The sequence below is a fragment of the Aythya ferina genome (genome assembly GCF_964211825.1).
Source record: "Aythya ferina genome assembly, chromosome: 26".
In the NCBI taxonomy this organism is placed as follows: Eukaryota; Metazoa; Chordata; class Aves; order Anseriformes; family Anatidae; genus Aythya; species Aythya ferina.
In genome coordinates this window covers 1,859,842-1,885,934 of record NC_140324.1, presented here as the reverse complement: position 1 = coordinate 1,885,934, position 26,093 = coordinate 1,859,842, and the positions used below count along the sequence as shown (strand labels likewise).

Genomic DNA, 26,093 nt, shown 5'->3' with positions numbered 1-26,093 from the left:
AAAAAAGAAAAAAAAAAAGAAAAAAAAAAAAAAAGGACATCAACAGCCTTGGGAATCCAAGGCCACAGGGCAGAGAGAGAGTGCAAGGCACCACAGCACATGTCACAGGAGACAGACAGACAGACAGCCCCGTGCCGATCAGATACGTAAAATATCACCACTCCGGGACCCTCACTGACCTCTAACTTGTTGCTCCAGGTTCAGTATGACTGATACGGCCTGGTGTAGGATTAGCAGTTTGGTCTGCGGTTTTTCGCTGTTTAGGTGGAGTTGGCACATGCGTCCGAGCTCTTTAAAGGCCTCGTTGATGTCACGGACCCGCAGGCGCTCACGGGCATTATTGGCGACCCTCCTTTCTCTCTCTCTCTCGGCTTTTTGCTCTGGGGGAAGAAGATCGTCCTCCTCATCCTCATCTTGACTAATGGTTTAAAATAAGAACGAGACAGGGACATTCCTCGCGTGCACTCTCAGCACTGGTCAACTCACAGAAAAGAAACACACATCGGGCACCGAGACGCTGCGCCCCGCGTGCCCCCGCTGGGACACGGGGACATGCGGTGACTTTGGAGAGAAGCAATTAAGACTCTTCTTCTTCCATCCCCTCCCCCCTGCATTTTTTTTTTTTTGAATACAAAGCAAATAAAGAAACCACAACAATGCAATTAAGGCCTGAGTTTGTCGCTGGGAGGTTGTGCAGTGGCCCGGAGAAGGCATTCAGGGCTGACACTGGTGTCCCCAGCTACAATTTCGGGGACGGGCAGCACCTGCCTCTGGGGCAGGAGGCGGCTGCTGCCTGGCAGGAGCGGGGCCGGCACTGCCCCTCTGGGCAGCATCGCCCTGCCGAGGTCCCCGAGCCGATGGCGAGGCTGCGGACAAGCCAGCACGCTGGAAGGACTCCACCTGATCCGCTGCCACGTGTCTGGCTGGATGCAACAGGGGTTGAGGAGCCCCGAGGCAGACAGCAGAGCCAAACTGAAGCAGGGAAGAGGCTGAAAACTCCCCCAGCCTCCGGCCAGGGATGCTGAGCGCCCCTTCCTGCCTGAGCACAGCCGTGATGCCCCCAGCGAGCACCCAGGCGGGCGCAGCTTGCGCGGACAAGGCACAAAGCCTCCGGCCATGGGGATGGGGGCAGCAGGGCAGGGAGGCCAGGAGCCTTCCCCAGCAGGGCACAGCCCACACCACACATCTGTGAGGACGGGCAGGGCTCCCGTGGTGGGCAGGGGCTGGCGGGTCCACACCACAGGACGACCCCCGGCCTCACCGAGCTGAGCCCAGCGCCTGGGGGGTCACCGTGGCCGTGCCCCAGCCCGAATGCCTTCAGACGGGTAACAGAGTAAGTGAAGGGAGAGACCTGTTCAAAGAGCACCTTGTTCTGTTCCGGGAGGGTTTCAGCTCCTTCTTCTCCTCTTCTGAGTTATCCGCCACCGATGTGTTCTCCTCATCCTCCTTCTCCTCCCGCTTTATTTCGCTGGTTCCCGAGGAGACGCTGCTTCGCCCCAGCCCCCCTGACAAGCCTGCTGAGGAAGCAGAGGGGCTTGGAGTGAGCTGGGGGGGGGTCCACAGCCAGCAAAGCTGGAGGGTCACTGGCTCTGCCCCACAATTGCACCCCATCCCCTTTACCCCCCATCCCACCCCTTCCAGGGTCAGAGCCCAGCCCTCCCCCAGCAGCGCAGGGCCCAGGGGCTCCTTGCACCCACAGCCGAAGGGACAGGAACACGCAGCACAAACCAGAAGCCACGTCAAGGACCTCTGGAAAAGGGTCAGCACTGGAACCACCAGGGAGCACCAGCCTCGTGAGAGCCCCCACCCCGAGCTACCGTGGGACTGCAGCGTGCGCGTGTGCGGGGCTGCCTTACCACTGTACGTGTCCTGCGGCCTGCTGAGGTCGGGGAGCGAGCTGGGCTGTGACGGAAGTGTGACATGGTTGTGGAGCATGCTGGGGGTGCTGGACAGCCCGTCTTCGGGGTGACCTCCTCCCACCTACAGCAGAACGAGCAGAGCAAGCCTTGAGGGGTGGAAGTGTCACGGCCAGCGGATGCGGGTCACCCTGAGCAGAGCCACGTGCCCTCCATGCACGCTCCCACAGAGCGCTGGCATGCAGGAGAGAAGAGCCAACCTGCACCGGCTCCCCTCCAGGGACTGTGGTGAGGACACTGCAGAAAGCAGCTCTGTGCCCCACAGGAAAGCCTCTTTCTGCTGGGCTGCACGGCTCGCATGCTGCAGACACCCTGCATGGTCGCACACATCCCGTCTCCACCAAGCACCAATATTTCTGCAAGCCCCCCAAGGCCCCCAGAACAGCGGACATCCCAGCAGCACGGATGTCACCCTGAAGGGCTCGGGCGCAAGGGACAATGGTTGGGCAGCCATCCTGAGCCTGAACTCCCCAAGGCCACACTGTGTTGGCAGGACAGGGCCAGCCCTGCTGCAAGTCCTCATTTCTGCAGCTGGCACTGGTTTGTGGCATGGGACACACAGGTTGTCCATGGCTTAGCTCGGGTGCAAAGCACGTCTGGTTCTCCAGAGACTGGAAATGCATTAATGTTCACTTTAGCAGGGAACCAGACCTGCCACAAACATGCTGCTGCAGACAAGGGGGGACCCTGGGGAACCAGCACAAGACCCCGTGGGTGCTCAGAGCACCTGGGATCACCGGTGGCAGTTCAAAGCTGCCACCCAAGCAGGACAAATCGAGCTGCTCTCACACCAAAAGCAATGCCCCTCTGACTGTCGGGGGATGTTAGGCCGTAGCTTCCCGATACAGCCCTGCCAGACACCACTGTGTGCTCCCCCACTCACCAGACTTGGGTGCCTGCTCCCCAGGGACATGACCGAGGCAGGGAAGGCCTGGCCCAGGCTGCCCACAGCGGCGCTGTGAGCTGGTGCTGAGCCCAGGAGCCCGTGCATGTCCCCGTGGCTGCTCGGCATGGCGGCTGTCTGGCCCACGGCGTGATTCCTCAGCACGTGGATGGCTTCGTCCAACCTGTCTTCCATTTTGTTTTGCTTCAGGGAGCGGGTGGAGAAATAAACCTGCGTTAATGCCCGCAAAGCCAGCAGCCCCTTGCAGCCCTCTTGCTAAGGCTGCAACCACACCTCCGCTGCTGCGAGGCGGACGTGGGGAGAAACAACACCCTGACCCCGGCACTGCCACCCCCAAGGACACGAGGTGTCACACCAGCAAGTCTGCTCCGACAAGGGGGGCAGAAACCAGCACGAATCTGTAAGGCTGAGCCAGCCCCGCAGTGATGTGGGTGGGCTGTAACGGGCTGAGGGTGCTGGGCTATGTCAGCAAGGCTGGGGGCTCGGGGAATCAGGTGCCGAAATCTGCTCAGCTGCACCCAACCGTGTACCAACCACCCTCCTTCGGGTCCCAGACGTCTGGGGGAGGCATTTACCCAGCCCACTCCCACCAGCTGCCTGGTGGAACGGAGAAGAAAAGGAGAAAGGAGAACTTTGGGCAACACTTACTAAGGTGTGGAGGCTCCCTTCGTAGCTGGGAGATAAGGCACCCTGTCCGCTCGCTCGCGACCACTGGGATGTGCCTGAGAACAAACGGGGACAGTTTGGGACCGGGCACAGCAGCCGCTAGGTGGGGCTGGAAGCTGGGCCAGCGCGGGGCCACCAGAGTGCTGCGCAGGCAACCATGGCGTGCCCTGCGATGCACAGGGCCACCACGGCGCTGGTCGCACCACGCACAGGGGCTGGCACATATAGGTCCAGCCATGCCACGCGCAGGCACAGGTTTTGCCCCTGCTCCCCATCACCCCTCCCGAGGAGCTTTGGCTCCGGGCAGTGCAGCCTCATCTCACAGAGATGCTGCCAAGGGTTGTGGTCCGGTCCCACAGCCACCCGGGGGACTTTCTGTACAGCCCCTGCTGCTCTGCCTTGTCAGGAGCCTGAGCTCAGGTCTTCAGAGCTTGAGAGGTTTTAAAATCCGTATTATCTCAGGGCAGAGGCAGGCAGTGTGCCCACGCTGCTGGGCCAGGGACCAGGGCTGTGCTGCTCTCAGCACCCCTCCCAGAGCCTCCACGGCTGCTCCCATCTCAGTGGAGCAGCAGGCCGGGGGGGTCACGTCGCTCTGCACCCAGACACCCGGGACGTGGACCTTCAGCAGGTGCTGAAAATGCTTTTTACTAGTTGGCTGCATCCCAGTTCAAACTGGGCTCCTCCCATGGGAGACAAAACCAGGGGAAAGCTGCCCAGGCCCCACTGAGACAGGATGCTCGGGGACGGAGCTCTCTGAATGGTGTGAGGAATTTGAGGAGGGGGCAGAGATGCTTCAGGCTCACTCCTACAGCAGAGCCACCTACTAAAATACCTCTGCAGGGGCAAACCCAGGGGCACATGGGGCCATCACCCCACATGCCACGCTCCCAGAGCTGTGCCATGGGACAGGAGCTGTGCTGTGCACTGCTCCACTTGGAACAGAGGGGGACATGCACCTTCCAGCTTCCCTTTCCTCCCTCTTCACTCTCCTGCTTTCAAAAATAAGGGGAATTTGGTCAGATTGCCAAAAGCATAGGGTCTGTAATGAGGGTTTGGAGCTGATCTGGGAAGCACACTGCTTTACACCCCCTGACAGCAAACCCCACGCACCCCTTTACACGAAGAGCAATGCTTTCACCTACCTGCAAGGCCCTGAGGGGAGCCGACCGGTGTAGAGGGGTTTGATGAGAAGTTATTGCTAGAGTGATCTGGGGAATAAATCTAGAGCAAGAGAAGCAGGGCACAGTCAGCAGCGCTCACCCCGTGCTCGCTCTCCCCTTCCCAAGCACCGCCACAGCGAGGAGCAGCGTGTCCCTCCCGTCCCAGTGCCACCCAGCGACCCCCAGCACCCCGGAAGCCTTTGCCCTGCAGGTCTCCCTTTAACACTGGGGTCTCCCTTTGTCCCCCCACTGCCGCTGACCTCCCTTCTTGGAGTCCCGCTGTGGAAGGAAGGAAGAGACCCCAGAAATTATCATGGGGTGCAGCACCTTTTGCAAAAGCAAAGGTCCCTGTGCTGAATGGGACAGGGGCAACCTCAAGCTCTGAGAGCCCAGCAGCAAAGGACGCTGCTCCCCAGGGGAACCAGTGCCCTCCAGTTTGAAGCAGCACACATGGACAGGGCACCAGGACCGTCAGGTCCTACCACAGGGACAGTGTGGGGCACACGGCTGTGCAGTGCAGTGTCAGCTTGTGGGCACGGGTCTGCCCATGGGGCTGTTGTAATGCCCAGTGCCTCAGTTTCCCCATCTGCTAAGGGGCAGCTGTGTTCCTGGGGTGCACAGGCTCGCCCAAACTTCTTGTGTCTATCTTCCCCACTGCCAAGAGGGGAAAGGGGGAGGCCTATAGGGGCAGGGAGTGGGTTGGGGATCTGCCGCAGCTCTTACCGAAGCTAGTGCCTTCCCAAGCGCGTCTCCTGAGCTCCCGGCCGTGGTTCCTCTGTTACCTGTCAGGAGAGGACAAAGACATCACTGCAGGGCGCCAGAAACCCGCTGTGACGAGGCACCTCATACCAGACCTCCTCTTCACCTGCTCTCAGATTGAAATCCCTCATTCTTACTGCTTTTCTTGAAAAATAAATGGAGGCACAGCTCAGAGCAGCCCGGATAAAGGCGTGTGTGCCCCAGTGGCTTCCCTGGGGCCACAGAAATGTCTCGACGAGACGAGGCTGAAGGCATCGTGCCCTGACAGCAGCCAAGAGTCCCCACCACAAGACTCATTTTAGAAGGGCACTTTAGGCCCGTACAATCCCCAGCTTGTCCAGAGAAGGGGAAGGAAGGGTTTCCCTAGGAATCAAGGTCAGGGACTTCATTTGACAGGGAACACGAGTTCTTTTCAGTAACAGGCTTTGTGACAGGTTCAGCAGAGCCAGAGATTCAAGCACTCAGGGCTTTAACTTGAATGCAGCGCTCCGGACTTAGACAAACGGCTTCACACAAAGCCCATGCGCCCTCCTGCAACTTGGTGCCAACCCCCCCAACAGCTCACATAAGCCATGGCATCCCCAGGGGGCAATTTCGCAGACCCTGGTCACCTCCCAGACTCACTCAGTGGGGTGCCAGCCCCTGCTGCCTCGGGAGGCCAAAACCCCACACCCGACCCCTGTTAGAGTCGGCCCAGGCATCCCGCAGGGGTGACCTGCACGTTGCGTGGCACACGAGGGACAAAGAGCACACAGGTGTCACAGCCCGTCACTGCGTGTCGGCTCCACGGGGTGCCCGGGGCCCTACGTACCCATCATGGTGTCTGTCCCGCTGATCGGGGGCGTGTGGCTGGAGACGCCGTATGGGGTGGAGGCCGAGGAAAAGCCCGACACGGAGGGGAGCCCGCCGTTGACCTCTCCTGAATGCAGCTGGTAGTTCTGGCGAGAGGGAGAGAGGGGTGAGGGAGGGCCCCGAAAGGCTGCAGCCGCCGGAGCTCTGCCCGCAGGGCTGTGCCGCGGCTCCCGGGGGCTGGCGGGGACGTTACCATGCGTTCGTGCTGATGTAAACTGTTGAAGCCGGCGGGCTGCGGGAGCGGGGAGGAGGAGCTGCCCAGCATGGCCCCGTAACTTGACTGGCTCATGGCACCGGGTGAACTCCACAGGTCTGGCGAGTTATGGAGCCCGTCTGCAAGGGAAGGCAGAGGTGAGCGGGGCAGAGATGCCGGCACGTGTCCTGCAGCCTGCGCTGGGGGCTGCTTCCGTCCCCTTCACCCATTGCCCACGCTGAGCATTGCCCTGTTTTGGCACACGGAGCTGTTTTGGGGCTGCATCTTGTGCTCCAGCCCCAACCACACGCCGCGCAATTCCTCCATCAGCTGCAACGTGCTGGGCAGCCCCTGTGGCACCGGGGTGGTTAACAACTCACCTGCCATATAAAAGGCTCCGGGATACACAGTGCTGGGAGGTTTCGAGGGGGTATATCCAGCTGGATCCCTGCTGTAGTCATCACCTGAGTTGGATGGATACACCTGCAAGGAGGGAAGAGGGGGTGAGGAACAGTGCTTGGCCACCCGCCGGCCCCGCTTGCTCCCTGGGGGTCACCCCCCAGCACGGCTTCGCTTCCCCTCATCCCAGCAGGCAACAAAAGAGGCAAAATTTGGCAAAAGAGGTGGGGGTCAAAGTAACGGGGATGGTACCAAACAGCCTAGGAGTGGCGTGGGGTCGAGCCGACCAGCCTGCACCTTCCCGTAACAGCACCCAGGAGGCCGGCACCAGCACAAGTTTCGACTCGCTGCTCTAGTTCCCTTTTCTGTGGTTATAGCTTTTTATGGGTAACCACAAACATGATCATTTCTGCGCCCTAACCCGCACCCAAGGGCATGGGCCGGGCCGGGAGGAGATGGCGTGGGGTGCTGGGGACGGGGACCAGCGAGCCCTCAGGACCGGCTCATCCCCATGCTGTGTTCACCTGTGAACCTGTGGGCTGCAAGGTGCCACAGCTTTGTTTTATTTATTTTAACAATCCTTCTTCATTCCAGCAGCAGGACAGCCCCCAAAACCCCAGCCTGTGCGCGTCCCAGGGCTGTAGGGACACACGCAGCCTCCCAGACCCCACAGGGGGAGTGCCTGGCCCCAGCCCCGCTCCTTGCACTTGTGCCCGGGGTCAGGCTGCAAACCACCAAAAACGGGGAGACCACAAAGCTGTGACCTGAGCAGTCCCTCGTGCGGAATGGCACACGGGAAAGGACAACTCTTGGAGGGTTTTTGGCCAGATTTTTGCAGCTCCGCTCAGGTATGCAGTACTTGACAGTACATTAAGAAAAAAAGGATTTTTTTTTTCCCTAAATTAACCAACCGCATCCTAGAAAGCCCTCGCAGAAAACCATCATGCGCTTTGTGCAAAACCATACATTTTTAAAGCAGGAATTCAACACGCAAAGAAACTGAAATGCCACTCGAAATTACGTGAGAACCTTTGTTTCGGCCTATTTTCATCACCCCTTGATTCATTCTGAAACTGCTATTTGATTTTTTTTTTAATACCCACGAAAGCAGAGGCGGGTGCAGGGGCTGGCTGGGCACGCTCAGCCAACTCTGCCTGGAAGATGCAGCTCTCTTTGGAAAGGAAACCGGCCTCAAGTTTCTATTTCCCCACACCCAGCCAGCCCCTCTGACCCCTTCCCCTCACCCAGCAAGGGGGGGGCAAAATTGTTCTCTATTTCTGCAATTGCCCAAAACACTGAGAATTTCTTCTTTTTAGGGGGAGTAATGGATTAAAAAAAATCTCTGAAATGCACCAGTGATTATATTTAAATGCATTGCTTCTTTTTCCCCTTGGGCCCCAGGTTCCTGCTTCTTGGACCAACTTCCCTTGAGCCCTGCGGGCAGCGCTTGCCCTGCTCACAGTTCTCATCTGTGCCAGTCTCTGTCCCTGGGAACGGGCAGCTCCGTCCAATGCCAGCAGCCCCCCGTGGTCCCCTGCCTGCTCCCCTTTGGGTGCTGACCTCAATGGGGAGGCTTTGCCCTAAACCAGAGCTGAAAAAACCTCCCCAGGGCCGGCGTGGGGCTTCCCCAGTGGGCGGCTGGACCCCATGGGGCACCAGGGAGCTAAAAGCAACTTGTGGGCATCAGCGCCATTGGGGAGCCAGTGGAAAATGAAAATAAAGAGAGGGGAAGGGTAAAATCTGACAGACAGAAACCGTCCTCCATCCCTCGCTCAACAAATGAAGATTTGGGGGGGGGCTTTGCCTTTGTGCCGCATCGAGCGTGGCTTTGGAGGAGCCCCACGCGTGGGCAGCGCGTGCGCACGGCGGCTGGGGAGAGCGGGGGAATGGAGGAGGCTGCGAAGAATGAGAATCCAGTAAATTGACTTTTCCTATAATTTGATTAAATAGCGGGAGCTGGGACAGGGAATCGAATGAAGCACGTCTAATAGCCCTGCGCCATCTGCCAGGGGCTGGCACCTGGCCAGCGCGCGAGGCAGCTGTGCGGCAGCGGAGCAGGGGGGCCGTGGTGAGCCTCAGCATCCATTTAATAAATCCAGAGCGAAAATAAGAAGAATAAAATAGCGGGGAAGAAGGGAACAGGGTTGCAAAGCAAGGGGGTTTCGCCTCGCTGCGAACCTGCCCTGCTCCGACGTCCCTGATCCTCTGCCTCCCATCTGATCCCAAGGGTCCCATTTCCCCACCCTAGCCCCACGGGTGCACCCAGCCCCCCCAGATCTTTAATTTCACTTTTGGGCCCAAGGAGAGGCTTTGAAAAAGCCGTCTGAGCTGTTCCCCAGAGCAGCAGAGAGGGTGCGAGGCGCATCCCAGCCCCGCTGCGCGCGGGGGAGCCGGCCGAGCCGCGGCCGCCGGCCAAGCGCCGCAGGAAGCGGTAAATCAGCGCCAGGTCCCCGCTCCCCCCCGCGGCCCCAGCCCTCGCCGGCAGCTCCGGCGTCGGCCTCGGGGACCTCCAGGTGAGGTCATTTCCTCTGGTTAAAACTGCCAGCGCGGCGAGAGCTGGCGAGGGAGCTGCGTGAAAAGCCCCAGCGCTGGGAGTCGCAGGGATTTTTTTTTTTATTGTTATTATTTTTTTCCCCCTTCCCTGTTTTTCTTGCTTAAATGCATAAACTGGGGTGGGACTCCAGGCAGACTAAAACCAAACAGAGCAGTGACCAGACTGTGAATTCTCAGGCTGAAGCAGCTCCCAGCCACCATGCTCACTGCAGCAACAAAACCCTGCAGGAACCAACTCGCAAAAAATCCCCCCCCAGCCTCCTCCAGCAAGGCCAGCTGAGGGGCAGGGGCCTCATCCAGCCCCCGGTGCTGAGTCTGGGGATGCCTGCATGTGGGAGAGTGCAGGTAGGAGCCCTGACCCTGCCATCCAGCTCCGTAACAGCTCCGCGTTGGACAGATGCAGCGGTGGAGACCCAGAGGCTCTCCGTGCCCTCCGAGGCACACAAGATGCGGTGCCATGTGAGCCCAGCACCCGATGACCTATTTCGCAAGAACTGACCCCAAACGGGGTCAGTTCCCATGAGCCAGGGGGCACCATGGGCCTGTCTGCAGCCAGCAGCTGCCCCTCGCTTCCCTCTTTAACCATCTCACACCGCTGGTGCCCTCGGCACCATCGCTCCCACCTCAGCCACCAACTATTTCAGCCGCTGACCGCTCCCAGTTTCCAAAGCAGCTACAGAATTACAGATTAAAGCACTTTATTTTAATAAGAGGCTTATTAACCTATTTATTTTGCACGGGGTCCAGCGATAACACAGAGCGGGCTCCTTCACAGGCAAGCCAGACACGAAAGAGCCTTTGATCTGCTGCCTTTGAGGCAGGCGAGGGCCTTTTGCCTTCCTCACCACGTAGGTGTGGATTTCTTTCTCCTGGCATGGAAGTTCAAAAACAAAACAAAAAGCCAGAGGTCACGGCAGAAGGGCAGCCTCCGCCGGGGAAAGGGGCTCGGTGGGGACGAGCCCGAAGGAGGTGGGCTTTTTTTTTGGTGGGGGGGGTGAAGGTCGGGTGAAGGCACGGCCCCGGCCCACGCAGCCAGGCCCGGGCTCCGCAGGCGAGGGCCCGCCGGGTCGGGAGGCAGCGCTTCCTGGGGTGGGAGAGCAGGGTGCAGGCGTCGGCGCTGACACACGCATGGGGCCGAGCTTCAGCAAACACCAACAGCTCCTCCGGGAGGGCCGGGGCCCTCCTCCGGGCACCGCCAGCGCGACAGGCGGAGGGCCCCGCCGCCTTTGATATCCGAGGCCAATAAACGGCCATTTGTCGGGAGCAATGTTTTCCCCACATGTCAGCTGCGGTTTAGAAGCTCTGAATTTCACACAAGCACGACGCAGCGACACAAATTCTGCTTTGAGCAGGTTTTCTGTTAAAACACAGACTCTCACAGCAACCCGGTGCTGCTGGCTGGAGCTGGGCTTCTACTGGCTGCCCTCTGCCGCCTCCGCTCTGAGAGGCGATGCCAGCAAGCCCTCAGCGCCCTTCCCTTCCTCCATCCTCCCCAAACTGGCAGCCAGGGGCTCGTTTCCAGAGGCAGAACCCATGGCAGAGGTTTCAGACCATGCCTTACATTAGCAGCGACAGCACAAAAGCTCCTCATGGCTGGACACCCGTGGGCGTCCCCTCGCTCCATGCTGTGCCAGCACCAGCTATGGGTAGGGGTACGATGTGCTCCGGCAAGAGCCACATCTGCAGCCACCCCAAACCCCAGCTCCAGCCCCCCCACAGGACGCAGCCCGCCTGAGCCCCTGCGAGCATGCAAACGCTCCGGCGAGGAATGCGGCCTCGGCCGCTGCACGGCCAGACAGCTCCCATATTCCTGCAAGAACCCTCCAGCCCGCCCCAATTAGCTTTCCTGCAGATCCCATTACTTCTAGCCACAAAGACATTGTTCAGTTTATTCCCTTCTAACAGCCGCAGGAGCATGGCTAACATATTCCTACAGGCTGCTCAGCTTTCTTATAAAACAGCGCAGGCAGCGCACACACCTGGAGCAGCCCCAGCTGCCTGCCTGTGTTACAACTGGTTTGGTTTCCCTTCTGGAGTGAAACCTGATCGCCCCGAATATTGCATTTCACTGGGGCACTCGCGACATAACGTCAGGCTGAGGAGAGCAGCGAGGGCAGGGGGCTGGGCACAGATACCGCAGGCTGCTCCGCTCGGGGAGCACCACCACCCCTTTGCCTTGATAGCACCCCAGCCCCGCTGCGATTCCCCATTTTCCTCCTATGAAGGAAGGCAGGGGCAGTGAAACCCTTCCTTGTCCTGCTAAACGCCAGCCCCCCCCCCCCCCCGGAATGAGGATGCTTTGCTGGCCAGGTGGCTGGAGCCACGGGGATGGCAGCGCTGGCTGCAGAGGGAGCAGGGGATGGGAGACCCGCAGGGATCTTTGGGTTATTGGACTCACCGAGGAGGGGAGTCCAGGAGGCACCTTCCGAACCTTTTTGGGCTGTCCATCTGTGTGAAAGAGAAGAAGAGCGGATCAAACTTTTGAAGGGGGTTAGCAGGAGGGAAAACAAGCTCCTGCTAAGCCAGGGACAGAAAATGCAGCCGCAGATAAAGGTCAGACCTCAGATGTCCCAGAGCCAAAGGGTCAGTAGTGAGAGCAACTGAGGATGAGCCTCTCCTCCTGTCCCTGACTCCTCGTCCCATCTGCACCCTCAGGGTGGGTTTCACCTGCAAACCGAGCCCACAGGACAGCTGAAATAAGGGATGCTCAGCAGGCACAGAAAGGCTGCGCTTGCTCCTTGGATGAGACAGAGCCCATAAATAATCCCTCGCTAGCTTTTTTGGACACAGTTTAAGTTGGTTTATGAAGAGAGGATGTAGAAAGAAAACAAATGCAGCAGTGGGTTTGTATTTTCATTTGCTCCTTAGAAGATAAATATTTCGTAAAGCTTCCCTGCTGCAGGACGGCAGCCCTGGTGTTCATCTGGGCCGGTCCCTCCCAGGTCCAGCCCCAAACAGCTGGCAGGGTGGGAGACAAATTTTTTTGGGGAGACAGTGAGGAAACATCCTGAGGAATGGCTCAAGAGGAAGCACTGGTTAAAAGTTTGTGGAGCCAAGGACTCTGCTGGGTAGAGCTCAGGAGGAGAAATTCATCACACAGAATGAAACGGTGCAAGAAGTCATTTCCCAGGCTGACAACATAAAGCAGCACCATTTTCAAGTGGCAATATCAAAGTGAATGCCTTTTTCTGAAAAGTACTGGAAAAAATACATGTTACACTAGGTCACTTCTGGTTTCGTTTGCTGGGGAAAGCCCAAAATAGCAACAAAGAGACTTTTGGTGAGGGTGAGGGGTGGAACCATGACAAGAAACACAAGTTCTGGTGAACTGGGCCTCATCTTCACTCGAAAATTAAATTCACACCCAACCTTAACCTCCACTGGGAGCAAAATGCCCAATTTCTAGGTGGATCCAGACGTGGGCAGCTGGGCAGGGAGAGCTCTTGGAGCCAACTCCACCGCTGTGGGGTGCACAACTCCCCGACCTCGTGCCACTGCAGCTCGCTTGCAGCAGGACCAGGGCTCTGCCGAGGGCCATCAGCCACAAAAACACCTCGAAGGCAGCCCAAGGTCTTCCAAGAACGACTACTGATGTGCAATGTGGCTGGAGGTGTTTTTACAAGAACCTCAAGCCATTTGCATCTTTCACCCAATCTGACATTTGCTGGAAAGAAGGAAATTCCACAGGACTGAGAGTCCAAATTCCCAGGTGGTTTTTGTATATATACTTTATAAAAAAAAAAAAAAAAAAAAAGCAAATGCCAGATTTGCACCTACGTGAACACATGGCAGCCTCAGCACTTTGATTTCTGAAGGCAGACCTCAGGCTCAACACAGACCGAAGCAGTGGCACCCATGGGTGCCAGAAGCGACTTACCTATGTTGCTCTCAGCACCTCTCCTGCGAGGATTGTTGGGGTAAGAAAAATACTGAGACCCCCCTTTCACCCCAGTGGGGGAAAGCGTGCTCGGACTCGCGATTCCCATTTCGCTGGGCAGGAAACCAGTCTGCAAACAAGGAGACAGAGAAGCCCTTCCATGTGATTACGCTGGAAAATCACCGCGCTCCCTCGGATAGAACAGAGCTGCCTTGAGCCACCCTTGCACAAATTCAGCCAAGAGAAAAAAAAACAACAAGCCAAAGGGCCAGAAGGAAATAATGTAAATACAGGGGTGGGGAGGAATACGTGTGCAGCAAGAAAAGGGTTTTTCAAGCTGTGTTTTCTCACTAGACCCCAGCGAGGAACCTCTCTACAAGCCAGGGGTGCACTCCAGCAGGTGCTGTAGCAGGGAGCATCGCAGTCCCACGCTCACCGTGCTACCTCATTGCCCACCGGGGCAGGATGACACCCCGCCGATGGTTTTAGCATCACAATCTGCTATGATGGCCAAGAGGAGGCGACCGTTAGGCTGACGGGCTCTGTGTCTCCCTCGCCATCCTGCTGGCAAACCCCAGCAGGTGGGAAGCATCTGCCTGAGGCCACGAGCTCTGCCCATGTGGCACCCACGAGGGGCCCGTGGGTGGTGGTGTTCTGCTGGGGACCCGGCTGTGAGGTCTCATTCTGCTCGATGTGGTTTCACTGGCTTATTCTGCTGAGTAATGTACCCCATTTACTTTGGGGTAAGAGCTTTCTCCCTTTTCTCTCTCCCCATTTTCAGGAACAGCTGGGAGCTGGGGGGGACACACCAGGACAGGAACAAAGACACAGCGCTCACCCACCAGCAAACCCATGTGTTAGAGCCCCGTTCCTGGAAGAGCCCCTGCGCTGTCTCAACTCTCAGCCGTGCCTGAACATCGCCCTAAACACACGCTTTATCTCGGTTGCAAGACATGGGAGAGGTTACGCTGTCTGTGGCCCATCTGACCGCACATCTCCAAGTCCCTCCCTGCCTATAAAACCAAGCCCACGATCCCAGTTCCTCTCCAGTCCATGGTGGCATGCAGCCAGACCCATCGCAAGCAAGGCAATGGAGCTGCAATGCCTTTTCTCTTGGTGGTTTTCTCTTGTGTTTTTATCAAAGAAAGGTCAAATCTCTCTTTCGAAAAAGAGGAAACTCCTCCCTTGTGTTTATCCGAGCTGACCTTGGGGGGAGCCCGACCCCAGGGGAGCAGCATGGCTGTCGGCACTGCCCCTTGCACCTCGGGAGAAAATTATGTGTATTTACGTGGAATTTAACAGGGCTGGCAAAGGGCCTTTGAGTCCCAAGTTTAGTTTCAAGCCATCTTCAGAGGACAAGTTGAAATGAAGGAAGACTTCGAGCTTTTGAGAAACCGGAAAGAAAAATGGACTGCTGTAAAGCTCAGCCTCCTCAAAAAAGGGGTCGGGGAGGGAAGGAGTATTCATGTATTCACAGCTGGTAGAATTCCTGCAATCTGTTCCACCGGTCATATTACCTTTGCGCTGAAAACGTTATGCGCCATGGAGCAGCGTGGCCAAAAAAAGCAAGGGGCTGGAGGAGGTGCTGGTGGCCGGTCACTGCTGCCCTGCTCCATCCGCAGGTACCTCCAGGAGAGCCACTGAGGTTTTAAGGCAACTTCCCAGAGAAAAGGGTATATTCTTCCCCTTCCTCACCCTGGTAACGCTTCTGGAGGCAGCTAAGGGTTAAGTGAGTGGGGAGCTGCAAATCTGCCTCAGTGGGGGTGTTTTGGGAAGGAATGATGGCATTTTGGGGAGGGCATTTTGGGGAGGGCATTTTGGGTAGGGCATTTTGGGGAGGACCGTGCTCCCAGGCATCTGCCATCGGACAATTTTCCGGCACTTCTCCAGCAAACCAGGTTCGAACCCCTCACCACAAGCAGAGCCAGAAGCAACAACTGTTCTGGGGGCCACGGCGAGCAGGCAGACGGCCCCGCTCACTGCCCGCGACAAGAGGGGTTTTGTCTCCCCTCCACATCAAACGGGCTCCGTCTCGCCCGCCGCCACCCGATCCGGCCCCGCGCGCCCGCGCCAGGGCCTCTCCCAGCCCGCGGCACCATTTGCCCACCCCACGTCTGTTACCTTATATCTCCCCCTCCTCCACGAAACCCCAGCAAAACCATAACATTAAAAAGCACGGCTTGGCATCTGTCCCGTTTTTATTTTAGCAGCTTCAGTGGTAAATTAAATCCACTCTGGCACAGACAGCCAGCACAGCTGTTTCAGCAAAGGAAACATCCTCAGTTCAGAGAAGAGGAAATTATGACAAATTTGTGTAAAATTAAAACACGTAATATGTGTGTGTGTGTACATCTATAAAATAAAAAGCTGCCCAGCCAAAAGCTGTTCCAAGAACTGGATGAAATGGTGGGACGGCTTCCTGGGGCAGCGCTCGGGCACCGACGCAGGGCTCCAGGGGCTCTTGCAGCAGCACATCGAAGTGGAGGTGCTCACTTCTTCCCAAAAAACTATTTCTGGCTGCCCGTGGCAGCGGGTGAGATTATCTCAGTGCTGGTTGACTGCACTCCCCGGCTCTGATTTACACCCGCGGGATTCCCCACAGGAAGCCAATTTCCCCCCACTGCACAGCCCTGGTCCTGCCCCTGGGCTTCCCACGGGGCAGCTCAGCGGGGCACGGCTGCTGCTGCGAGGGGCAGCTCTCCCGAGCCCTGTCCCTCCCCGACCAAGGAGATGAGCATCGACAGCACCAGTAGGAACCCAGCCACCACCTGATGCCCCCCAGGCAAGGCAGAGACCATCCTGCAGACTCCCTCTGGCGCATGGGGTGATGTTAGCCAGCGAGGGCTTTTGCTTTCTTTTTATTTCAAGCACGGGCTTCTCGCAGCCCGAGCTGCTTCCAGCACGCCCGGGAGCTGTGGTGTGGTGTGATGGAGGTGTTGGAGCTGGAGCTGCCCCACAGGAGATGCCGGGGGCAGAAGGGGAGCAGGGAGAGGAGGGCGAGCAGCACCAGCGGCGCTCAGCCCCCAGGCAGGCAGCCAGAGGGGGTGGCACCTCCATCACGCTGCTGGCTCTGACAGCACACGTACGAACTGCAGAACTGCACACGTACGAACCGCAGGCACCCAACAGCCCCTCCTGAGCAGAACAGAGGCTTTTCAGGACCCTGTGCCCAGAGGCGAGATGCAAGCTGCCAGGGCGCTTCGCATTCCCCTTCCCTGGGCTCTCACGCCTCGCACTGCAGCCGCAGATCGAAGCAAAAATCCCGACGTGTTTTATCATTACCTGGTTTAGTCCTGGCATCCCTGTGTCTCTTCCAAACGTGGAGTAGGAGGCTCTTTCGCTGCCCTTCCCTACAGGGGAAGAAAAAACACAAGAAATGTTTGGTGTCCAAGGGAAGCGGGGGTTCTGCACAAGTGCCCTCCCGCCGAGGCGCGAAGCCCATTCCTGTAGGAGCTTCCTGCACCCGTCTGCAGGGGCACCCGCAGCAGGTAGCAGCTTGCTGCTGGCATAGGAGCTCTTCCAAGTTCACGAGCGGCAGGGCTCGCTCAGTGCCTAAACAGCAAAACCCCAAACCGGCTGCGATGCAGGGAAGTGCTTGTGGCCATGGAAACTGGCAGTTTCAGACCAGAGCAAAAAAAAAAAAAAAAAGAAAAAAAGAAGAAAAACAACAAAAACCCAACCCTCCAGACATATTAAAAAAAGCCATCTGAATTTGGCAGAGGCAGGGGCAGAGCAAACCCGAAGCCAGGCGTGACTGACCAGACTGCGCACACTTCCCATACAATAGGAAACCCTATCTCAGCAGAACTGAGCTCCTGCTCCTCACGGATTATCTCCTTCCCCTTTCTTGGTGGATATTCAACTTTTCCAAAAAGCACGCGGCTCTACAGAGCAGGCATTGAACAGGAAAGCGTCCCCTTCCTCCTCCAAGCCCCTGGGTTCAGTCCCTGTGATCAGGAGCAGCCCCGCTGCCAGCCAGGCCCACGCACCCCAGCACCCCGAGCACCCCGCGGCGGCTCCTGCCAGCGCTCAACCTCACCCTGCCCACGCGCTGCTCAGAATAGTGCTTTCGAGGGGAAAAAAAAGAAAAAAAAAAAAAAAAAAGAAAAAAAGAAACCCAAGAGGCACGGTGAAACGTTTCCATTCTGAAACGTCCCTGCAGCCCCTTCCCTCGCAGCCACCTCCCCGGAGCACGCCGTGGCCCCGGCAGGCAGCACCCAAGGGTGCCAGGGCAGTGCCGCAGCCCCGGGGAGGGTGGGATGGGGGCGAGGAGGGACCCCTGGCTGGGAGAAAGGCAATGGGTTTACACTGCCCCCTGACAGCCAGCTTGGGGGTTTTCCCCCACGTGAAGCAAAACAAGACGTTTTTGTAGTGGGGAGCAGCCACTTTTTCACTTTAAAAAAATATATAGAAAACTGGACTTAAAATACTTAAAATACAGAAGGAGTTTTCCCCTGCTGTTCATTACAGCCTATTAACGGTGCTGGGGAACAGGGCGAGGGACAGGAGATGACCTCCAGAAAGGCTTTGGCCAGGGGCAGGACGTCCCTGTCCCGGTGCAGGGCAATGTGCAGGGACGCAGCCGGGTGGTGATGGGCTCCAGGAGCCCCCTGCGAAACCCCTTCCCCAATTGGGGTGATTGCATCCTGCCCCTGGGCTGGCTTAGTAAGCAAAAATGTCAGGGGGAGGATTTTGCCAATCTGCTTACCCTAAAGCCTGCTGAGATGCAGGGTAACGCACTGGGGCTGCAGTGGGCAGGCAGCTACACGTGCTGTGAAGAGGTTTTGGGGGAACGGCTGAAAGATGGGGGGGGGAGAAAACTTCCCCAAACCAGCCCAATGAAACAGGCAGAGAGGTGGGACGGGAGAGGAGGCTGCTTGTTTTTGCAACCCCTGGCACTGACTTAGTTCGGGGCCTTGAACTCAACCCCGAATTTCTGAGCGGGTCCCTCCTCTGTGGCAGCCGAACCCGAGAGCCCCAGGAGGGACTGGGTGGCTCTGGCCCCGCTGTTCGGCATCGCTCCTCCCCGTGCTGGCATCCCGATGGCCAGGCCCCGCCGCTGTTTCGTTTCAGAGGCTTAAATGTTAAGTAAACTAAGGTCAAAATGTCAGAGGACAAATCTCTTAAATGACCTAATTTTTAAAAGCGCTTAGCGGCTATATTTGCCGCAGCGCCGGCGGCGTTACACAAATAACTCCACAAGTTGTGTCATCAGGGAGACGGCGATCACTCCTAAACCAGAGGAAAACCAGGGTAATTCCACAACGGTTTAGCTGTTAAGCAACCACGAGCCCTCTCTTCTGCAAACACGTCGCGGCTTCCACGCGCCGTGAGCCAGGGGCACAGCACCTCGTCCACCCTGACGGTCTCCAACGCCGCGCTGAAAGGCACTTGAACAGAAATACAACTGCAGCCCAGTGTAAAGTCTGCCCAATCTTTCCCAAAAACCTGCTACTTTCATCTGACGTGATTCATGGCAGGAACAAAGCACGCCTGGTCCCAGCGACCCACGGCACCTTTGATCAGCAGCGCTCTGCGGGACGGGAGCAACCCCAGAGCGGGCAGGGAGCGCGGCCCCGGTGCCTGCATGCGCTCTGTTCAGTAAGGACATAGAAAAAGGAAAAAAGCAGCAAAAATCTCAGCAGCGGAAGTTTTAAATTCAGTTGCCTAGGAAAACAAGGCGGGAGGAGGAAGGCTGGAAGAATGGCAAACTTTTCTGGATCGTAACAAATACTGAGCTTATTTTAAAAAGAGCAGACAAAGCTGAAGCTGGCAGAAGGAGGTGATGTTTCTGGTGCTGGGGAGATGCCCGGCAGCACACGCAGCAAACCAGGCTGCTCCAAGACTAGGCACAGCCCCAAAAACAGGGCTAAACCCCAGCAGTGCAGCATGGACCACAATGGAAGCAGCTCTCGGTAGAGCAAATGCCAGGAATCTCCCCAAACACCACCTCCAAATGACTGAAATCCAACAGGGTGAAGAGGCAGGCAGATATCAAGCGAACTCTGGAAAAAAATCAGGATACCAAGAATAAAAGCCTTTGAGTGAGGAAGCGGATTCCAAGGGAATCCCGTCCTCTGGATTTGCCCCTGCAGCTTTTAGCATGCAAAGGAGAAGCACTGCGGAGAGCACCTTAAAAACAAGGTGCACCCAGAAACTGGCTGGGAGCATTTTGTATTTACGGTGTTCACTAGTTTGCTTCGCTGCGAGCCCTGCCATCCATCCCCCTTTGCCAAGCCCTTCCCTAGCCTTCAACCCTGCTCAACAAGTGCTTTCCCAATCCCTCCCCTCTCCCTGGCGTGTCCTCTCTTGCAGGATCCCGCAGCGCCGGCGCTCAGCCGAAGCCCTCCCCAGGGCAGCACCCAGGACTCCTAACTCAGTTCTTCCCTCCCTAACTCAGATTTGCTCCCAGAGCGAGGCAAAACACCAGGATAAAAACTCCTCTTTCTCAAGGCGAGCCGCGAGCTCCGCGAGGAGCAGGGTCTGGCCTCGCTGCCCCGCATCCCGCAGCCCTTTTTGCCCCCGGGGCTGAGCGCGGGCATCTCCCCTCCAACACAAGCCGGGCAGTGCTTTCAAGCAAACCTGTGGTTTGGCCGTTTCTCTCCCCGAGACAAGCCCCGCTGGCAGATGCGCAGAAGAAAAGGCGATCCACGTCGCCTACAGGTTCTGCCAGCGCCTGCCGGGAGGACGCAGGTGCCTCGCCGCCGCGCGGCCCCTTCCAGCCCGCGGGGAGTTCACACGGGCGCCCTCGCATCACCCCAGCCCCGGCTCCCACCCACAGCGCGCCTCTCCCAGCCCCGCTAATTCCATCAGAATTACATCCTGGGGAGAAAGGGGAGGAAAAACACAGCCAGCCATTAAAAGGGAGGGGGGAAATAGGTTTAAAAAAAAAAAAAAAAAAAAAACAGAAAAAAAAAACAGGAGCAGCAACAAACCCCCGTCCGCAGGCAGATTAAAACCATTGTCCAGGAAGAACACAATCCACAACAGCTCACAATGCACACAAGATTAGAAACACTCCTCTGAAAAGAAGCTAATTACTAGAAATAATTACTAGAAAGAAATCTGTTATGGCTTATCAGTTTCCCTGCTGTTTAAGCAATCCCCCCCCATCTCCCCCTGCTGAAGATGAATGGTAAAAGAGTGACTGATTTGGAAGATTGGTGAATTAAAACAAAAAATGCTCCTCGCTCTCTGTGACAAGCCTGTTCGTCACCGTGCCACGTCCCGGCATCCCCCCCCGGGCAGACAGGGATGGCCCCCATAAACCTCGTGCCACCCAGGGCCACGGGGGTCCCCGTCCCACTGCGCACCCCCAGTGCTTGGACCTCACCAGGACATTGTCACCCAGCCTTGGGGAGCGGCACCAAGGGAGCACGGGTTGGGAACTTGTTGGAGGATGGAGCATGTGGGTGTTGTTACTGCTCCCTGCTCATCGCGGTCACCGTCCCCTACCTGTCACCAGGGCAGGTTCTTGTTCACGGCACTAACAGCAGCTCTGTTCCAGGGCTTTTTATAAACTTAGCTCATCCAGTCCACTGCAACGCAGGCCAGGTTCCCACCCAGCCAGTCTTGCAGACATTCCCTCTCGCTTTTTTCCCAGTGTTTTGCTGATTAGAAGCTGTGCCAGAGGGGACCCAGTGCTTTGGAAAGCACCTGACTGGAGACTGCCCTCGTGCCATCCCCTTCCCAATGTGCATGAGCAGGGGCCCGGGCAGCCCTTGGAGCCCCGAGAGCTCCTGGGTCCTGCTAGGGGAGCAGCCCCCCAGTCTGTGCTCAGTGCCTCCCAGAGCCCAGCTCCCACCGTGCCGGGTGCCGTGCGCTCACCCAAAGACCACCGGTGAGCCCCAAACGTCACATTTGGTGTCCCAGCTGAACGGAAAGGAAAGCAGCACTTCTCCTTTCAAAGGCTGCTCTGCGAACTCAAAACCAGTCCTGGGGGAGGCGTGCGCTGCATGGGGCATCTCTGCCATCTGCAGAGCCTCCCTGCGAGCCCAGTGTACCCGGGTGCCTGCAGCCAGCAGCACCCGTGCCTCCTGCCCCCAGGATCCATCACCCGCTGCAGAGAACCACACGCGCTCCGTCCTTCTGGGATCAAACCTCTCCAGCACTTTGCGCCAGAGCTTTGTGTCCTCCCCACCCCATGGGGGCTGCTGAAGCGTTTTTCTCCCCACGGCTGCTCAGCCATGCTGCACGTGGAGGGGAGCCCTGGGCCAAAAGGCCGTGGTTTCCAACAAGGACAATGTTCCTCCTGAAATGTTTCTTCCAGCGGTTTCTGCTCCTCCCTGAAGAAATAGAGGTTGAGTGGGAAATGGATACAAACTCTTATTTTGGAGAAGGGTTTACGTGAGCGCATTTCATGCACCTTTTGCCCATCCGGTACCACCTGGTGTGTCTGTCCATGCTAATCTGCCCCTTCCACTGCCTTACACTTTAAAATTCATCAGTCCCACTTGACTGCCCCGTTGGCATCACTTTTCCCAGCTTGTGCCCCCCGGGGGGAACCTTTTGGGAAACCAGGGAGTGACACAGTGAAGTGACATCTCCAAAGCTCACACTTCCCTCCCACTTCACTACTGCTATCATATGCAAAAAGATTTTTTTTCCTGCTCTCCTTTCTCTCATCTTCCATTTATGATTTCGCCACTTGAAAAGTTTTCAGTTTGGCAAAGAGGAAGAGAAAACTCCACCTGTGGTCTTCCTCCAGCCTGTCATTCTCAGCACAAGAGCACAGAGGCTAAGCAAAGCCGATTTATTTATTTTGGAACCTGCTCCAGGAGCCGGTGTTTTCTCCTTTAACCGCATTCAATTTTAGGCACAAAAGCGACTTTGAAATGTCCGGAGGTCCCTGCCCCTCCTGTCTGCACTTTCCCGGCCCCCCCCCCAGCTCCCGTCCTGGTGGTGGGGCTCCGGGTGCTGCGCCCGAGACCTGGCACGGGCAGCAGGAGGGCCGGGGGCAGCGCGGGGCGCTGGGTGCCACCGCTTTGGTGGCAGCTGCTGGAAGTCACCGCCGGGGCGGGGGCGGCTCCGGCTCCACGTGCTGGGGACCGGCTGGGTTCGCAGCCCCGTCGGGGAGTGCCGCGGTGCTTGCCAAGCACCGGGAGCCCTGGCTTTGAGAGGAAGCCAAACGCGTCTTCCCTGCACACATCAAAGGGGAAACCTCCGTGTTCCTCCCCGGGCAGCTCCTTCTCGGCTGGAAGCTCTCAAGGCTGCCTCTGCCCCCGGCATGGGATGGGCTGGGAGGGGTCCTCCCCCCCGCGCACACCCCACAAAACCCTGCTGCATTACATCAAGGCTCCCCTGCCTTATTAAGGAACATCTCTTCTACTTTGCTTACATCCTCCTGGGGCAGAAAATGAGAAGGAACAACCGCCCTCGCAAAGGGAGCCACTCGGAAACGCTCTTCCACCTTTGGAAGGCGAAGGACAATCGAACGTCCCGCCCCAGCAGCAAGGAGTTTAACGGGGGAGCGGGGCTGAGGATGAGCCCCGTGCCCCAGACACGGGCCAGGAGGAGGAAGCACGCCGACAGCCACTTCCCAGTGCTGCCCCGTTCTTCTCTTCCCCTTTCTGACCAGCTCTGGAGGAGGAACCTCAGAGCGTGGTGGGGATTTTCTGCTTCAAACACAATTCCCTCTGCTAACCCCACCCGTGCAACCACGAGCGCTTGCTGGAAGGCTCAACCCACCACTGCGTGGGCAAAGGTGGGGAGGACTAACCCCAAATCCTGGCCTAATGTCATTAGAGATCTCTAAGACCTTCAAGATGGCTATTTTCTGCTCTTAATCTCTCTCCTTCCACCCCCAAGCTGGGAGAGGGAACTGGGTAACTTGTGGCACGCACCCCGGTCCCGCAGGATCACGGTCCCGGCACAGCGAGGTGTGCTGCCCCTTGTGCTGCCCGGCACAAGGAACTGAGGAGCTGGATGAGGGATGGAGGAGCCCTGCAGAGGGCTCTGCCCACAAAAAGAGGCCCCCCCTGAACCCCAGTGCCTCAACGAAGGAGCACCCTGGCTCTCTGCCTACAGCAACAAGGCTGGAAGGCCGAGCGTCCTGCCACCATGAGCCTGTTGCAAGACCTTGAGCATGGGCTGTGTCTATTTCCCCCCCTGCATGCCTTTCCACTCCCGATTACCAGCTCCTTGAGAGCAAACTCAGCCCTTCCTGTGCCAGCGCAGCAGGCATCAATCTCTCTTATTGCCCTTGGGTGCTACAGCAGAACAGGGAAAAATAATCACACACATAAAATCCAGAGGCTGCCGTGCACATCAGGCACTGATGAGCCCCTCTGGCCAGCAGCCCCTTCAACCACAGCTCCGATAGCCCCTTCTGGAGCGGGTCTGATGGGGGAAGCAGGAGCGCTGGGCAGTGCAAACGCTGCCAGTAAGCACACACCTCTCCCTGTTAGATCGCCCCGGATTAATCCCGTACCTACGGGGCAGCGGAAGGCACTTACCCACTAGTCCAGGTCCCAGGAATGGTGATGAAGATATGCTGTTGTGCGACGGCAGGTCCCTGTGCTCGCCGTAGTGGGGGCCTTCACCATAGCTCTGCTGAAGCAACACGGACATGATCAGCGGGTGCCCGGGGGTGCTGAGCCGAGCACACGAGGCGTGTGTGGATTATCGACCTCCACGCGTGCCCAACCTAACGCAGCGCGACGTGATGCCGGGGGGGAGGAAGGAAAAAGACCCGAGCTGCTGCTGTATGGGCAGTCCCTGGAGACACCAAAATCCCCAATCAGCCCCCAAGTCGCATCAATGCACTGCACAAACCCGAGAGGCCGGGCTGTCGGGGCGCAGTGCCTCTCGCAGCGAGAAGGGTCAAAGTCAAAGGCAGCTCGTGAGCAGGGCACAGAAACGATCCCAGCCTCGCGGCGGGGAGCGGGCAGCGCAGCTGCAGCGTTTGGAGGGGACGTGGCACCAAGGCAGGGACACAGGAAGGCTTTGCCCCATGCTGGCAGCTCCTGCACAGTTTCTGCCTTCGCTCAGCACCCGCCAGGTGAGAGGCGGAGAGCCCCAAAGCCCCCCCGAGCCGGGGGGGTTGAGGGGGAGAGAAGGTCTATAAAAATGAGAAATGATACAGCGCCTGCTCTGCCACTGACCTAAGGGAAGGGAACGGTGTCATTGCGAAAACGAATCACACAAACCCATTAAAACATGAGCATCTGTCAAAAAAACACCATTTCAATTAAGTTAATGTCTTTTCTCTCTTCCCCTCCTCAGGCCCCAGTTCTGTGCCGTTGCAGCCTCGGCTGCTTCCCAACAAAATCCTCCCAGCTCTCCCCATCCTCAGCCCCATTCGGGGCCCTCCCCAACCCCGCTGTGCTGAGCCCTCTTCTCCCCATGCCCAAACCTGAGCATGGGGAGAGGGAAGATCGCAGGCTCCAGGTCTGGGCGAGGTTTTTGGAGGAGAAGCCTTCTCCAGGGGCACCTCAAAGCAGCAAAGCCTGCAGGGATGAGGTCGGGGCCCCGCTGCTCACTGTGCCCCCTCTGGTAACAGGAACAACACTCAAAATGGGGCAAGAAAAGTTGTTCCAGGGTTAGAGCCAGCCTGGGCACAATGCGCGCACTGAGAGCCCATCGCAAAGCCCCCGTTTATTTTCATTTGAGCTCGGTGTTTGTGCTTTTATCCTTACCCTTCCTTGGTCAAATGTGGAGCTGTTTTGATCTCCCGTTCCCCAGGAACCTGATCCCGGTCTTTCATCCAAACCTACCGAAAAACAGGAAGAACAAAGGTTACTCTTGCTTTATCAGCAAAGCCTCAAAGGTGTTCTCGCAAAATTAACTCTTCCTTCTACAAACAAAACAATATTTTCATTAATAAACCACTTCCACTTGGCGTGACCGATCCTCCCCTCTCCATCCCCACCTTCCCACTTCAGCTGGGAGTTCAAAGCTGATCCCACCGCAGCCTGGAAAGGCTTCAAAACACGGGGCAGTGGGAAGAGGAGAAACGAGTATTTTACCCCCGCGTTACCCCGCGGTGCCGAGGAGCCTGCTCTCCTCGAAGCCTGATGTTTAAGAGGGCTGCAAATTAAGAACCGATCGTGCCCATCCCGGTGCTCCAGTGGGACCCGATTTTTGCTTGTGAGCAGTGTGCCAACAGGCTTGCCCACTGCTGGATCACGGGCTAAAAAACTCTGTTCTCCATCAAAAGAGCCTCGGATGTGACGTGCTGGGGCACACCACTATGGGGCTCATGCTTTTTCACGGCTATTTTTGGTGTAAGCCCCGTGCTCCTGCAGAGGATGGTGTGTGGATGCTGCGGCTCCGATCAGAGCCCGCTCCCACCTGGGTAATTTTTAGCCCTCCGAAGCGTGTCCCGCGCAAAGGTGACTCAGCCCAGGATGGCAGCGAACCAACAGGAGGGGTTTTGCAACGTGCCTGCTCGCAGGCTGCGGTAGGAAACCGTCTCCTTTCATCGCCTGCCAGGTCCGCCCAGGCTGTGCCTCTCGGGCGACCAGCACACGAGGTGCCCGAGGGAGGTGGCCAACATCCACCGGGACAGAATCGCCCCGGGAGCCGCAGCAGCCGAGCTCTGCAGTTAAATTGGGCACTGCGACTGCACGGAGGAAACTTCTCCTGGCAGGCGAGGCTGAGCCCTGGCCCGGCCGAGCAGTGGGATTTCCAACCCGGTGTTTGGTGATGTGAGCTGGCACCTGGGGCTCACATCTAAGGCCAGAGAGGACAGGATCCTGCACCCACGGGTGCCACGAGGGACCGGCACGAGGCAGAGGCTGTTCCTCCTCCACCTGCTTTCACCCTGGTGGTACCAGAGCTGGGTCGGCTGCGGGGCTGCTGCGGAGAGCCCTGA

General features: G+C 57.7%; 1 protein-coding gene across 31 annotated transcripts in view; it reads right to left on the bottom strand.

Moving 5' to 3' along the window:
• Positions 1-26,093, bottom strand: part of TCF3 (transcription factor 3) — a 72,315-nt gene that overhangs the window by 10,150 nt on the left and 36,072 nt on the right. For 4 of the 31 annotated variants that reach the window (XM_084498566.1, XM_084498568.1, XM_084498579.1 and 1 more), the window contains 14 exons: positions 24,916-24,989; positions 23,734-23,830; positions 16,562-16,629; positions 13,280-13,409; positions 11,801-11,850; positions 6,831-6,933; positions 6,451-6,590; positions 6,217-6,343; positions 5,370-5,428; positions 4,629-4,707; positions 3,469-3,542; positions 2,800-3,003; positions 1,857-1,980; positions 1,367-1,517 (listed from right to left, as the gene is read on the bottom strand). In XM_084498566.1, coding sequence (XP_084354692.1) covers positions 1,367-1,517; positions 1,857-1,980; positions 2,800-3,003; positions 3,469-3,542; positions 4,629-4,707; positions 5,370-5,428; positions 6,217-6,343; positions 6,451-6,590; positions 6,831-6,933; positions 11,801-11,850; positions 13,280-13,409; positions 16,562-16,629; positions 23,734-23,830; positions 24,916-24,989 — 1,480 coding nt within the window. Of the gene's footprint in view, positions 1-179; positions 419-1,351; positions 1,518-1,856; positions 1,981-2,799; positions 3,004-3,468; positions 3,543-4,628; positions 4,708-5,369; positions 5,429-6,212; positions 6,344-6,450; positions 6,591-6,830; positions 6,934-11,800; positions 11,851-13,279; positions 13,410-16,561; positions 16,630-23,733; positions 23,831-24,915; positions 24,990-26,093 lie in introns of all 31 variants that reach the window. The other 27 variants (XM_084498562.1, XM_084498586.1, XM_084498572.1 and 24 more) reach the window with 14 other exon arrangements.